The following is a 14,748-nucleotide window of genomic DNA, read 5'->3' as shown; positions in this document are numbered from 1 at the left end:
ATCTTTTCTTCTGCATGATGTAATACCTCAGTGAAACCTACACACACCCGTAATACACAAGCTGTGGATGAACATATATTACTTCACTGTAAAAAAAGCTCTTCCTGCACAGATAAACAAACATAATTTTCCAAAATACTACATTCTGTATAAAGTGCTGCGTACTGAAATTATCTGATAGGACTTACCAAACTGGTACAGCACAGAACATATGCTGGGCACTTTCTGCCACCGTGTGATACAGAAGAGGAATAGCTGTTTTCATGGGCTAAGCCTCTGTAAACTCCCTGCCAAGTTTACCTAACCTTGGTAGACCACAATTATTTGCCATTACAAAGGGTTGACTACAGAAACAAACATTACAGGTGCTCCTGAGTTAAAGTTATAATAATTTAAAGTGAAAATAACATTTATTGCTGCAAGTGTGAATCCAAAACAGAAAGCACACATAGAAGCCCCTTGTGCTCCAATACCTATGAATGTTCCCCTCGGAAAATAAACACTAAGCATAAACATTTAATAAACAGCTACATGAAAGACCTTTGGCAGAGTGTCACCTAAAACCCCAAACTGCTACAGTTATTTGTGAAGATAAATAGTGTTAGCTAGGAAGAGAAAAAATAAGAAGGAAAAAGGCAGCATAAATTCCTTTCCCTCATGGCAAAACCATAGCTTAAATCTGGGAGATGAAAGGACAGTGACCCTAGCAAAAGTCTGGAAGCTGGCAATCACTGAAGAAGAGGTAGAATAAAATTAGGGCAGGTCATGGACTGCACTGCACACACATGGTATCAAAAAGTAATTTTCTTCTGAGAGTAGCACAGGTTGGATTACACCAGTCCCTGTCAAAAGAGTTACAGAAATAAAAGGCACCATTGTTGGGTAAACGAGAAGAAAAGAGAAAGAAAAAGAGACAGCATGTATGTTACCAAAAGAATACTTCAACTGTTGGCAAGTGTTGCAAGTAACAATTCTCCTGTAGATCAGCCCTTCTTCCCCAAAGTATCTTTCATGTAACTTCTGACAGCTATCAAAACAGAATGTGAACCTACCAGGGCTCAAAATGCAGGAGAGCTGCTCCTTGAATGCAATGATTTTGTAAACCTGTGTTGTTCTTGAGTTTCCTCAACACCCACAACAACAGAAACATTTCATTTCCTGTGGCAATGTTCAGACTGGTACTCCTCAGTTAGCTGCAGGTGAGCACGTTTTTCAAGGAGATATTCTCAAATCTGAGCATTCCCTAGGTGGGGGCTGTCTGCTTTTCAGACATGGAAATAAGAGAGAGCCCAGTACTGTGAGATGTACAGAGTGCTCTTTTGTTCAACAACCTCTAATTTATTTTAAAGAGTTTCAGGTCAGGAAAGATTCAGCTCCTGTGACTAACATGACTTCTTGTATATCCCATATAATTAAGTTCCATCCAGATGTCCCTATATGAAGCTCAAAGGCTTCCATTTCACAAAAAACACCATTCAAGGTCTCAAGAGCATAAATTGCTGAATACTGCAGAGGTGAATGAACTGGTGAGTGGTGGAGGTGGGAGAGCCTGATGTGTGTCACCACTGACAAAGGAAAATGTGATCATGGACAATCTACTTCCTGAGGTACATCCCAACAGGTTGAGCCACTCACCTCCTGTAGTAAAGAAAAACAAAGTGAGAAAGAAAATCTCTTACAAAAGAAGTCCTCAAGATCCAACCCAAACAAGTATGGGGAAAAATGAGAAGGGAAGAAAGTCACACAGTTTCTCCAGTCTCTGTGGGTAAGCCTATGTAGTCCCAAAGGACAGGATTTAATTAAAACAGTTACATCTGTGAAGATCTGCAAGTGTTACGAGAATTTTTAAGGGCATTTCTGGGAAACGTGTTCTCCTTCACACCTAGGAAAGAAGGGAAGTTAACACAGTGTACTTCAATTGCAAACCCAAAAAGGATCACTGTGATCCTCTAGCTCACAGGCTCACAGGCTGGCCATACAATTTCTCCCAGAAACAGAAGACTGATTTTAAAAGAAAATACTAAATTATTTTAGTATTTTCTTAATGATGAGCTTCAGTAAATTGTTGGAATATTTATGTTCATGACTAGCATTTTATTGCAAGTTTGAATTTACCTAATTCAGCTTCCAGTCCCTGGATCTTGTTGCAGCTTTGTCAGCAACACTGAAGAGCCCTCCCCTTCCCTTGTATCAGATATCAGCTGGATCATGCTCAGCATCCATCAGCCCTTCATACTAGCAGGGCTGATCTGTATGAAAGTAAGTTTTTCTGCTCAGTGCAATATCACATTGCCTTTCAGAGAAAAAACAGTATTCACACTTTATTTTCACTTCACCCTTGTACTCAGAGCTTAAAAACAAAAACTCTAAACGGATTTGGCACAATTCATATGTCACAGAGGCAAAGTGCTGGGAGTAGCAGCCAGAGCTTTCATTCTTGAAAACTTTAGAGGATTGCACAGAAAACATTAGCAATGGTTGATGAAATGAGTGCAATATCGGGTAATCATATCCTCCACCAGAATGAACAGATGCACATTGACTTCAGTAAAGCTGTGTCTATTTATGCCAGCTGAGGACTGACTCCCTGTCTCTTCTTTTTTTATCAGTAAAAATAATGGGAAAAAAAAATCTGCTTAACTTTACAGCAATGACACTCCCTAAATCCAGGTTGCTCCACTCACTCAAATGCAAGTATTTGTAGCTTGGTTCATTTTTAGTTCCTTTCCTGACAAGCTCCTATTATCTTCAGCCTGATCTAATACCTGAACATAATAAACTATGTTGAAATAAACATAGCTTATTTTTCTTTCCACAGGGATGATTTCTTTCTTTTCTTCCTTCCCCTTGATGGGGCTACACAAAAAAGAAGTTATTTTTCATTGCAGAAAGCCCAGGCAAGATGACCCAGAATCAGTGAATCCCAAGTTCATATACAACAACCCTCTCCTTAGCATACCCCTGGAATATTAGCCTGTAAACCTACAGAAGGATGGTGTGAAAGGCAGGGCAAAACCCAAGGAGCTGCTCCAGCCCACACTTTCAGTCCTGCCACTCTGGATGGAGCAGGGAAGAAATCTTGATCTGATCAAAACCAATAGCAAACTTGAGCAGACTCCAGCAAGGCCAGAGCTGCACCAAGCCCCTCAAAACAAACCCTGGTCTCTCAGTTTACACCCAACACAACTCAGGAGTCACTCAGCAGTATTTTGACATGTGTTCAGATTGCACACACTCGATCATGCATCTCCCAGGTGCTGTGTACCTGCCATCATTTGGTATTTCATTTGTTAGTCATGGACCGCTAACTTTAGTGTAAAGGTGACACGCAGCTAATAGAACTCCTGGGCAGTTTTTAAGAAGGCAAACCCAATTTAATTTAGTTTTTCTTCTCCTTCAGCTTTGCTTGGTACTACAGAAATGGAAGTTTTGCCGAGTGCGATGTTTGAGTGGGAATCTGCCAGCTCTGCTTTTTGTTTGGATGTTGGCATGAGGCAGTCAGGTTGGAGTTCGTTATTAAAAACATTATCAATACTTTGAACACTGTGTTGGTTTTGCATGGCTTAATTTTTTGGTGAGGAGGGAAGAAGCCAGCCACAGAAGTGATTTTTCTGTGGGAAGCTGCTAGAAGCTTCCTCTGTGCCTGGCAAAACCCATTGCAGGCTGGCTCTGAAAACAGACATGCTGCGAAGCCAATTAACATAGATAGCAACACCTCTGTGATGACATATTTAAGAAAGTAAAGCGAGTGCAATTCATGAAGTGCATGGGGGGATGTAGAGGTTCCCCTGCAGCATGAGAAAAGGTGCTCATGCTGGAGAACGTGGATGCTGAGAAGCTGTATTTTAGTGGGAAACTTGAACAGAGAGAGAGAAGATAAAGAGGATCCTTGCTCCCAAACTAGAACAATTCATCCTTAGAAAAATGACACCCCATGAACTAAAATGACCCATGCCATGTAGTTCAGGAAGACTATTTTGCCTGTGGGAGTGACTCAGGTTACAGCAGGTCAGGTGGGACTGCTACTTGTGAAAATTAGAACCACATTGGAGAAGTTCACAGAGAACTGTCTCCCGTGGGAGGGACCCCATGACATAACAGGAGAGACTCCTCTCCCTAGAAGAACTGAAGAAAGATTTTTAGAAGTGACGAACTGACTAAAAGCCACATGTTTTGTCTCCCTGTGCTGTCAGTGGGAAGGAAAGAAGGACTGAGGGTGGGGGAGTAAAAAGGTGTTGTAAAGGTTTTAGTTCTCATTATCCCCTTTTAATTCTGTTAATAAATTTTTTCTTTATACCTTCTAAGTTTTGAGCCTGTTTTGCCCTTAAAGTGTTTTCGCCTAAACCTTATCTCACCCCCAAACCAAAAGCCTTTTGGTTTTTCTTTCCCCCTCCTCTGCCTACTATAGCATAGGAAAGTGACCGAATGATTTTTTGTGGGTGTGTGGCATCTAGCCAGTGTCAAACTCCAACAAACACAAAACTGCATTTTCACAGCAACTTCACTGACTTTTGCTAATGGATTGTGTATGTTCTGCCTATATTTTCTGGTTTGGCACTGCCACTATTGAATTCATGGTTCATTAAGTGTCTCTTTTCCATTTGCAAAGGGGGAAAACTACCATTAAACCAGCAAATAAAAATCAGTACTATTCAAAAAAATAAGTACAAGTTGAAGTTGACAAGGATTTTTTTTACCTTCTGCACAACAATTCTGTCCTTGAACATGCAGCTATCTTTGTGCCTCTGAGGAAAAAAAATAATCCTTATTGTTTAGGATTACAATGGGAATATAAAAGATAGACTGTGATTACACAAACCAGTCACTAACTTACTTCCATTTCCACTCTTTTCAGCATTACAAGTTAGCTTGCTTCTCTCACAGATACTCATCTATGATTAACTTCCTTCAATTTAAAGTGTCCTTGAACCCTTAGGCACAGATAAGAGAAGACCTATCTGGTTTCCTCCTGTCCATATTCTTCCTTAGGCAAGCTCTGAACTAATCCACACAGCTGACATTCCCTGGACTCAAAATCTGGTGTCACTTTAAAGACCATGGATATCACTCCTCTGCACTGTCCATCACTTTGAGAGCTTTTCCTGCTTCTAGACAACAATAACATCACATTATGATGATTCAACCAGACCCAACTCATTTACTAGGCTGAAAAAAAGAAAAGAAAAGAAAAAGACAATAATAATAAAAGTAAGGACAAAAATAATTTCTGTCTGCTAACAGCCTAAGCAAGAGATAAGCACACAAAACGCTGTGACACCAGGAGATGAAAATGAAGGGTCAGACAGCACAGACAGCAGCACAGCTAATTCCTTCAAGCCTTTACTGAAGTCATGCAAATAAAGAAAGCCTTCCTGTTATTCACCCAGAGTTCTAATGCAAGCTTGTACAACTGGCCTTTCACATGGATACAAACGGCATCAGTGGAGGGAGGGGAAATTTGTCACCCTCTCATTTGCTGCTACTCCTCAAAGCAGAATTTGACATGGAGTTAACATAAGAGTTTTCAATTGGGAAAAAGATACCATGCCAGGTGTAAAAATGGCTTGAATGTTTCCCGAGGTTTTTATGGATACTTTAGAATTCTATGTGCAGACTATCAGGGAGAGTTGACTTCTATGGAGGCCCTTTTCAAAGTGCTTACTACACTGCTCAGATCTGAAGGTCTCAAGCATTAGTAACAAGCTGGAGTTAGGGTTGGGGTTAGGGTTGCTTCTCCTTCCGCACCACTCCAGATCAATTCTCTTGTTAAGAACTGAAAACTGACACTAATAGAAAGGCAGAGAAAACAGAGGGAAGTCCTTTGGAAAAGGTCCATCTTGAGTGTAGCCCTCCTTGATCTGCCCTACACATCTATCCTTAAACTTACTGCAGAAGACTGGATTCCTTGCCACTGCCAAACTCTGTCATGCTAGCACCCACAAGGAATCTTCTTATGGCACCACCTTAGTCACACCTTCACCTATCTTGGCTGCACAGCAGCAGTATAAAATAAATACCTTGAAGGTGCTGCAGCAAGCCACTGCCTCTCTCAGCAGCACAGGGCAACCTACCAAACCCAAACACTAGTGTGGAACTGAGACTGCCACAGACCTTTCAACAAAGTACTGTATTTCCATTCCAATCTTCAAAGCTCTCCCTGTAAAGACTTAATATGAAAGTCCAAGCTGGCCATGCCTCCTTGGTGCAAGGAGTCCCTACAACAAGGCTGAGGCAGCTGTCCCATACTTCTCTAAGAATTACGAGCACACTCATCAATTTCTACACCAGAATTTTCTATGGTGGCATGCAATTGATAGCAGCATGATCAATAAAAGCAAGCAAATTGATAAAAAAGAAATTCTAAGCAGAATTCTCAGCTGTATGTGCTTCTTCCCAAAGGAAAAGAGAAGAAATAGCTTACATCAGATGTTCATCTTGGTGCCTAACACATTACCAGAAGGTGCTTCAAGTACACTTCTTATATTACTGTGACAAGCACAGTGTAAGAGCTTATATACAATAAAACAGATTAATAACTACATTTATTAAGGGCTACATGTTCAGCCAGGCCTCTGCAAATCTTTTATAATAAGTAATTTTCCTTGTTTTCTGCATGCATACGATGAATATTAAATACTGTTGCTTGGTTGCTTACCACACTGATTAAGTTACCTTCAACTAGATTCTCTCTCTTCTCCTCCAGTAGCATTCCAACACATTCCCCTGGAAGTGCTGAGAGTCATATACCAGAAAGTTTCACAATATCCCTTAGGTTATTAAAGTCCTTTCCTCCCTGATATTGTAAAAACAACTTTACCCAGTTCCATTATTCCTTTCTTAATCAAACAACAAAGTATTCTTGTCTCTCCACTCCACAATTCTGTGTAACTTTTTATATAAATATGTATGCCTGTGAGCTTATTTTCTTGAAAGACTGACTCGCATTTAGTACTGCTTTTCCACTCTCCAGTGGCTATGTACAGTGTTAACACATTACACTTAAAAATCATGGGGTTTTTTAGACTCATGATGCAAACAAAAAGAGACTTTGCTGTGGACCAATCTATTTCTTCTACAGTACACAGTAGCATCCCAAAACTTATTTCTGTCTTTAGAAGTTGTTTTTCTTTCAAGAAATCTTCCAGAAGCTCCAACCTCTAAGCAGCAGTGTCACGAGCAAAACCATCCCAAACCATGCCTTCAGCCAGCACTGGAAAGATAGGTCAGGGAAATAGCATTGTGATCTGAATTAACTGCCATTCAGAATGTCACAGTCTCTCCATTAATTTGAATGAGGAGTGGACTAGGCCCAAGCTACTGACAACAAAACAGGAGGCTTATTTTAATATCATTACCTTGTAATTTAAAATCTTCCTGCTGAAGAACAGAAAATAACATTTCATATATACCTCCAGGTGGCTACAGTGCAACTTATATTTGTCTGTAAACCAGTTCAAAATAGACAGAATATTTGCTCTGCAGCTGGAAAGCGGAACTCCACCTGACAGAATGCCACTCCCTCCTTAGAGCAGATGGTGCCATAAAGAAGAGGAATCCCTCAGGAGTACCACAGTGTTTAAGTAGAGGACCTCTAGGATTTTCTTGCTAGAGTGCAGTGGAGAATCTGCAGTTTCAAAGCATCTCACTCAGTTGGAAACCTCAAAGAGCAAAGTAAGAAGAGAAAGAAAGGCTATCTGGAATTAGCTTCTCAAACATCACAACTCACTTATTTGATGAAAGCAAAAATAATTTCATATTCTGGAAAAAAAAAAAAAGAAAGAACAAATGTCTGCCGAAGAAGCTTGTTTGAGCAAATAATGAATTCCTAAAAAATATTGTTTGTATTGTGCAAAGAACTTGTAAGTAATGTTTGTTTGCTCACCACTTAATTAGCGGTTCTAAGTGATGGAATTTTGCTGCCATTTGTGAATGTGCAAATTTTTGAAACTTCATTCCCCAGATGGAAAAGCTCCCAGGGGGTCATATCATAAACCCATTCAAATGAACAAAACAAATGACAAGTATCTGTACAAATGTGGAAAATGAGGGAGCTGTTTTCATTATTTTACGTAACTCTTGTTAAATGCCTCATTTTATTTGTGTAGTATGGTTTTGCTTGACTGCATGGGGTAAATCAAAAGAGGCTGTCAATATGAGGAGCACAAAAGTGTCAAATATATCAAACCCCTGTAGACATGATGAGGACCCTCACAATGGAGGAGTCCCCTCTTTCTGTCCAGCCAGCCTGGTAATATTTATGCCTATCTGTAAATCCAAAGGGAATTACTGAAATCCCAAAGAAATAATGAGACTCGCCAAAATGAGAAATGCCAGAGAACAGCTGATGTGCTGCCAGGAATGCAGATACTGACTTGGATTTTTTCCAGTTATCTACATGCACCTGAGACAGAAGTGCAATCTGTCCACCTTAGAGGAAAGCTACTCCCAGAGGATAATTCACGTATAAGTAGGTTCCTAAAACCGCAGGAATACCAAAAGGGCTCCACTCAGGCCTTCCATCTCTCCGCAGACCTGCAGAGAAGCAGCATATGCAGCCCAAAAGATTAGGTGAGTGCAGCTGGATCTGCCACTGCACTTGCACGAGCTACACCTGGACACTTGTGTAAATGCACACAGCTGCCAGAGCACAGAAGCCTTTGCTGCTCTGGTTTCATCACTGTCACAACTAGACTTGGCAGAGATGGAGATCAGGGAAGGTTCCATCCCTTCCAGAACAAGATTAAGCTACAGATAAATCCGAGTCCGGACACAGCACTGCTTTCATTCCCTGTGAAATACTCTGAATTCTTGCTAAAGGAGTGATAAACATGGTTCTGCTGTCCCAGCAATTGGCTGCTACGTGGGCAAACAAAGTGAAGGTTTTAGCAGATGCCAAACCCAGCTGGACTTAACTTGTTGGTATGTTTGGGAGATGGGAATTTGTGTCTCCAAATGTCAGTGCTAGAATGGCAGGACTGTGCCAGTAACTCAGAGCAAGGTATGGGGCCTTGCTTGTCACCTACAGGGACAAAAGGAGGTCAGTGGGCAGCCTGGTCTGTGACCAAGCCTGATGAGAAAAGGCTGATGACATGGACTGTGACAGGATTTAATTCTGCATGATTTCCAGCTCCTTCCTACTGGAAGATAATATACACCTCTTAATTTCCAAAATAATTTTTAATTAGGTGTTTGTTTTCACAACACTACAAGGAAGAAGAAAGAGATGATTTGTTTACCGTAACATCTGCACGGTATCCACATCCACTGTAATTTTTATATTTCCATCTGAAATTTCCAGTTTTCCTGGACCAGAGGTGACTATGCACTCACCCTAAGTTCCCACCAAGGACAGCCCTCACAGTGACACAGTTCTGCAGAGTTACAGTGGCCTCCCAGATCACCTGCATCCAGCTGTACCTGGGGAATGAGCTTTGCACCACTTCCATCCATGGCTGTATCAAAATCTATTTTCAAGACATCTGACTATTTAATTAGAAGCCAAACTTTCCACTTGTAGATGAAAACCTGGTATCTCTGCAGACACTGAGCACAAAGGAGGGATGTTTGATGGACGGAGGGAGCTCCTCACTAGGAAACTATATGGAAATTTTAAACTTCTCTGTGAGCTTGGAGGGGGAGAGGAACATATGGACCATGAAGAAGCATAAAGGAGGACTGACATGTAAATGGGACAGGCTGTTGCTGAAGAAGCTGACCCGTTGTAGGCCTGTGAAAAAGCCAGAAAAAACTCAGGGGATAAGACACACCCCTGATAACACAGTCTGACATACAGCTGCCTACTTAATTTCTAGTTTTTCAGAAATGAGATTGCTAGGCAGTTATTCCCCATCCTATCTATATGAAATATTCACTAAATAAAAAGGTTAGTGAACTATGGCTCAGGGCAGCCACAAAAGCTCTGGCAGTTCATTAGTATTAAGTATGATTGCATAAACAGCTCTGAAATTGAAGCTATACCAGGAAGGGAGTGAAACAAAGTGGAATACAAACAAAAATACTGCCACCAGCAAGACAGAAAGGATGTGTTCCTTTCAAAAAGATGAGGAAATCTGCTTCCTCCACTTTTTTCAATTCTTCAAAATTGAATCTAGCATTGAATGAAATCTTTTCTATTTAACAAAAGCATAGAGCATTGGTACTTATTTAAGTGCAGCATTTGCAATGCCATCACCATTGCTGAAACACAACCTAAATGATAATTTAGGCCCTGTTACAGGTCTTTCAGCTGCTCTTGAACCTCATCTATTTTCAGGAGCAATCTGCTCATCTTTCACACCCCAAAATGGCAGAAATCAAAATGTTATTATGTTCTAAGAACAACTGAAAAGCAAAGTCTTGAACTTGATACGAAAACTATAACCTCACTTTATGTTCACAACTGCGCCTTCCACAGAATGTAATTTAAAGAGAGAATTCAATAAGTTTGTGTTGGAAATACTTCTTCCTCCAAGTAAATTTAGCTCACAGATCTTCTACTACATTCTGCCACTAAAAATAAATTAGAAAAAAATAAAGGAACAATAGGAAGAATATATATCATCAACTTCAGCATTTTTCTACTGTTCATATATGAGAAATAGAGCTCTAAGGGCTACAGTGGGAGAAATATATTCATACTTAGTAATCATTAATTTAAAGAGCAAACCATAGAACTGCAGCAAAACACTTGTTGAAAATGACATCCAAAAATTTTGAGAAAGAGAGTTGAAATGGGGAATAAAGTGCATAGTTATAGAAACAGTGGTGGGTGTTCAGAAACAAAGACAGTTTGAAACATTTTAAAAACCAGTGAGCGCAATTCTCCTTTCACTCTTACTCAGAGAATCTTTTCTTGGTCTGTCACCTAGGTTAGCTGGGCCAGAACTTTGTACTGGGATAGACAAGGCAAATAATCAGTGAAACAGAAGATGGGGTTAAACCTTGAACAGGAAGGTTAACACTTCACCAGTTCTTTTAATTACAGAATTGCAGATTTTCACTTCTGTGATTTGTGATTCAACTTTGAAGCATAAATTTATATTCCACCATATGTATTTTGCTCTTCCACAATGAATCTACATGACATTTTATAGCTTTTCATTGTGCTATCAGTAAACTCCCAGAAGAATTTTTTTTTTTTTCATGGACTGAAGAAAAAAACAACTCTGCAAAATCAGTGTGCTGATGCACCCAGGCCCGGGCACTAGACAGGAGCAGAGAATATGTACAAAATGACACAACCCCCTCTTTGAAACTGTATTTTGTACCTGAGGTAGCACTGCTGGTCCTTGTCCTGCCAACCTCTGCAAGGAGCTGACCTGAGGAACCTTAATGGGCACTGCAGTGATAGTTCCCAAAGCCTGTTGGAAGAAAAACATTTGAAAACACCTTAAAACAATTGCAAAGCTTTCCCAGACAGAATCTCTCCAAGGCAGCAGTTCCCTTCCAGCCCTTTTTCCCTTCCCAGCTGCCATGGCTGAAGGCTCTTTAAGCACCAGACTGTTTTCTAAAGAGATCTGAAATGCACCACAGTGACATGCATTGGTACGATGATGCATTTCATGGTAGCCAGGGTCACAAAGAGATATTTGCTGTGCCTCAGGAAATAGTAAACACTGAATTATTAAAATTAAAAGCTGCCTATAAATCTACTACAGCACACTGCCACACAACATTCAGCTAAGATAAAACCCATTTGGGCAACACAGCATCTATTACTATCCATGTTTATTATTGTTACTCACCCTTTTCTTAGTTGTATACCGAATTTATTCAAAGCTTATTTAAGATAGGATGGAATAAACAGCTATAAATTTATGATTGGGCCATATATGAAAAGAAGACACCTAACTTTTCCCCTTCAGCATCTTTCATCCCTGATTTCAATTAATAGAATCAAGGAATGGCTTGGATTGGAAGGGACCTTAAAGATCACCCAATTTTACCCCCCAACATGGGCAGGGACACTTTCCACCAGACCAGGTTGCTCCAACCCCCATCCAGCATGGCCTTGGACATTTCCAGGGATGGGGAAGCCACAGCTTCTAACCAAAAGTTCATACTTTGGTTAACTGGCCCATATTCTTAAGACAAAGTTCATCTAGCACTTTGTTATTACTGTTGGGATGACACAGCAATACAAGCAAGCAGATGACTGTCATTACAACAGCAAGAGACACTTAGTCACCAAACACAAAATCTTATCAGGCTGTTAGAAGTAGCTAATATGGAGAAAAAATATAGGTTCAACTGAATTCGTCTAAGTTTAACTCTGCTCTGAACCATGGTTTTGGATCACAGCCAGCAAGATAAAATATGCCATTATTACCCCAATCTGGTAATGAAATTTGTCAGTAGAAAAGAAAGTATAACATAATCAGCTCAAGGAAAGTGAAACTGTGTCACATCCATGCTGATATGTTCTCCTCAGACCTCACCCAGAGTGGCAAAACAGTCTATTTCATTCTGTCTCCAGTGTTTGATAAGAAATAACAAGTGTATTCAGGCAGAATATTCTTAATAAACTACTCCTACAGCGTTTATATTTTTACCTCTGCTACTCCTGTCAGGGACATTTGGGGGTGTGATGTTGCATATTCAGCAAAGATTAACATTTGAAGAAGATTTGCCTGAGTAAAACAACAAGGAGAGCTGAACAGTTATAAACATACAAGACAATTTTTCTTGAGTACTCATGGGTTACCAGTACCCTGGATTATCCACGGAAAAATATACTCCATTAAAATTCTATCTCAAGCCAAGAGAAGAGGGAAAGAGGGCAGAGAGAGCAGCATTTTCATCCATGGATGATAAAACAAGTAAATTACACCTTCCTTTAGAAATAAAGGTTCTGGCAGCAGGGTGAGCAACAGAAGGGGATATTTCTGCCACAGTTTCCTTATAGGGTGACACATGGACTAAAAACAATGGGAAGGATCTGACTGAACAACTTCATTACCCTGTCTACCCTATCACAGCCTCACACACAGGCAAGAATATGATGAACTACTGCAGACTTGGGAGAAGGAGAAATTGAGCTGCCACCTACTGCTATGGGCATTTATTAGACTTATCATAACTTCTGCTTAATATTAGCATGAACTGTAATCAATTCAGCCCAGATTCAGATTTTTTAGGGCAAATACCAAAGGGAACTTTCCAACTCATGCTACAGAAATCTTATCACAAGTAAGATCAATATTTTCCTACTATCATAAATGAGATTTCTTTCACCACACAGTCCAAGGTTTACTAGGAAATATCAGGGGCACCACTACTTCTCCTGGGCTGTACAGATACCCTCTACAGAAAGTTAAAAACAAAAAGTTCTTCTTTCTGGAAAGTTGTGCTTTAAAGGCTGGTTGCCTCTGACCTGCCATACACACAATCAAATATTCCCATTCCTACAGATACACAAGGATTTGCAAAGATTTTCTAACTGGACAACAAAATTCATGGTGGTTGGCATGGTGGTATTCAGTCCAAGGTTGGACTTAATGATCTTGGATGTCTTTTCCAACCTTAATGATTCTGTGATGCCATTAAAATACAATGTGCTGACACTGAATGAAATCGGGAACTGATTATAAAGATAAGAATCAAATTACTGAGATGTTAAGTAAGATGGAGTTATGTCACTTGTTAAGATGCACAAAAAACTTCATGTCTGAGCAACAAAGCTCTTCTCTTGTATTACTTCAAATATCTCCAGGGAATAAAAAACCATCCAAGCAACTAGAACAGAATTACTCTGCCCTGGGTGCACTGCTGGGCCAATTCTGGTTCAAGTTTCAAAACAGTGAATGATTGAGACAAAAGAAATGGGAAAGAGAGAACAAACAAGAAACACCACAAAACTACTCTGTACTGCTCCCTCAGCTTCATTTGAAGGCAAAGTCAGGATGAATCATCTGTGAGTAGCAGAGAAATGAACTACCGTCAGTTCTGTCACCGGCACATTCAAAACTTTAATCAGATTTATTTTCCTGAAGTAGCAGTTCTATGGGAAACTCAAAAGTACAAAACCAAATAGTGGCACTCTTAAGTTATGAAATTTTCAGTGACAGAAGCGCAGCCCTCTGTTTACAAATGGTTTTACAGTAAGGATCTGCTACTTAATAATTAAGGAAACAATCTCAGCATAGAAATCATATAGCCAAGGAAAAAAATGAGAACTTTAATCTCATGTTAATATTAGCACTACAGTATGTTCAGACAGAAGGACATCGAAGAATCTATTTTATTTTTCACTATTTACATTGTTTTGTTACTATTTCTCAGCTTGGGCAATAACTAGCTCAAGCTATTCAAGAATGCAATGACCTCTGTACTTCTCCTGTAACACATTTCATCTGTTATTGCCATGTACTTCACCTAGGTCAGTATTATTGTCTCCCTTGTAGTGATGAAAATAAATCTACATTTAGAGGTAAAATGATAATGGTCAGGGCTGTAGGTGGAAATGCAAGCTAGACTTCCAGTGTCTTATCCATATGACTGATTAACCTCATCTCATCCATGCATGGACAGCTCCATTCAAATGGCCTAATTTTTAGGCAGACAAGGATGTCTCCATGACAATGAGTGAAAGAAGAGAAGTATGAAACAGAGAATCCAAGTTGTGGTCTCTGTAAAGAAGGAGGTGCAGGTGCCAGGATGGGTGGTTGACCAGTTTGGCTCTGGATACAATTTACATTGCTTGGTTCTTGTTCAAGATGTACATAAATGAGAAGATAAAACCACTTGCCT

The 14,748-nt window shown here is 40.0% G+C and overlaps 1 protein-coding gene across 1 annotated transcript in view; it reads right to left on the bottom strand.

Annotated features, from left to right (window-relative positions):
- The window catches only part of LOC136361954 (PHD finger protein 21B-like), a 61,989-nt gene that overhangs the window by 26,361 nt on the left and 20,880 nt on the right, over positions 1-14,748 (bottom strand). The window contains exon 4 of the mRNA XM_066320235.1: positions 11,268-11,360. Within this exon, the coding sequence (XP_066176332.1) occupies positions 11,268-11,360 (93 nt within the window). The remainder of the gene's footprint in view (positions 1-11,267; positions 11,361-14,748) is intronic.

Source organism: Sylvia atricapilla, chromosome 5 (assembly GCF_009819655.1).
Source record: "Sylvia atricapilla isolate bSylAtr1 chromosome 5, bSylAtr1.pri, whole genome shotgun sequence".
In the NCBI taxonomy this organism is placed as follows: domain Eukaryota; kingdom Metazoa; phylum Chordata; class Aves; order Passeriformes; family Sylviidae; genus Sylvia; species Sylvia atricapilla.
The sequence above is the reverse complement of the archived record's forward strand: the minus strand, read 5'-3'. Positions and strand labels throughout refer to the sequence as shown.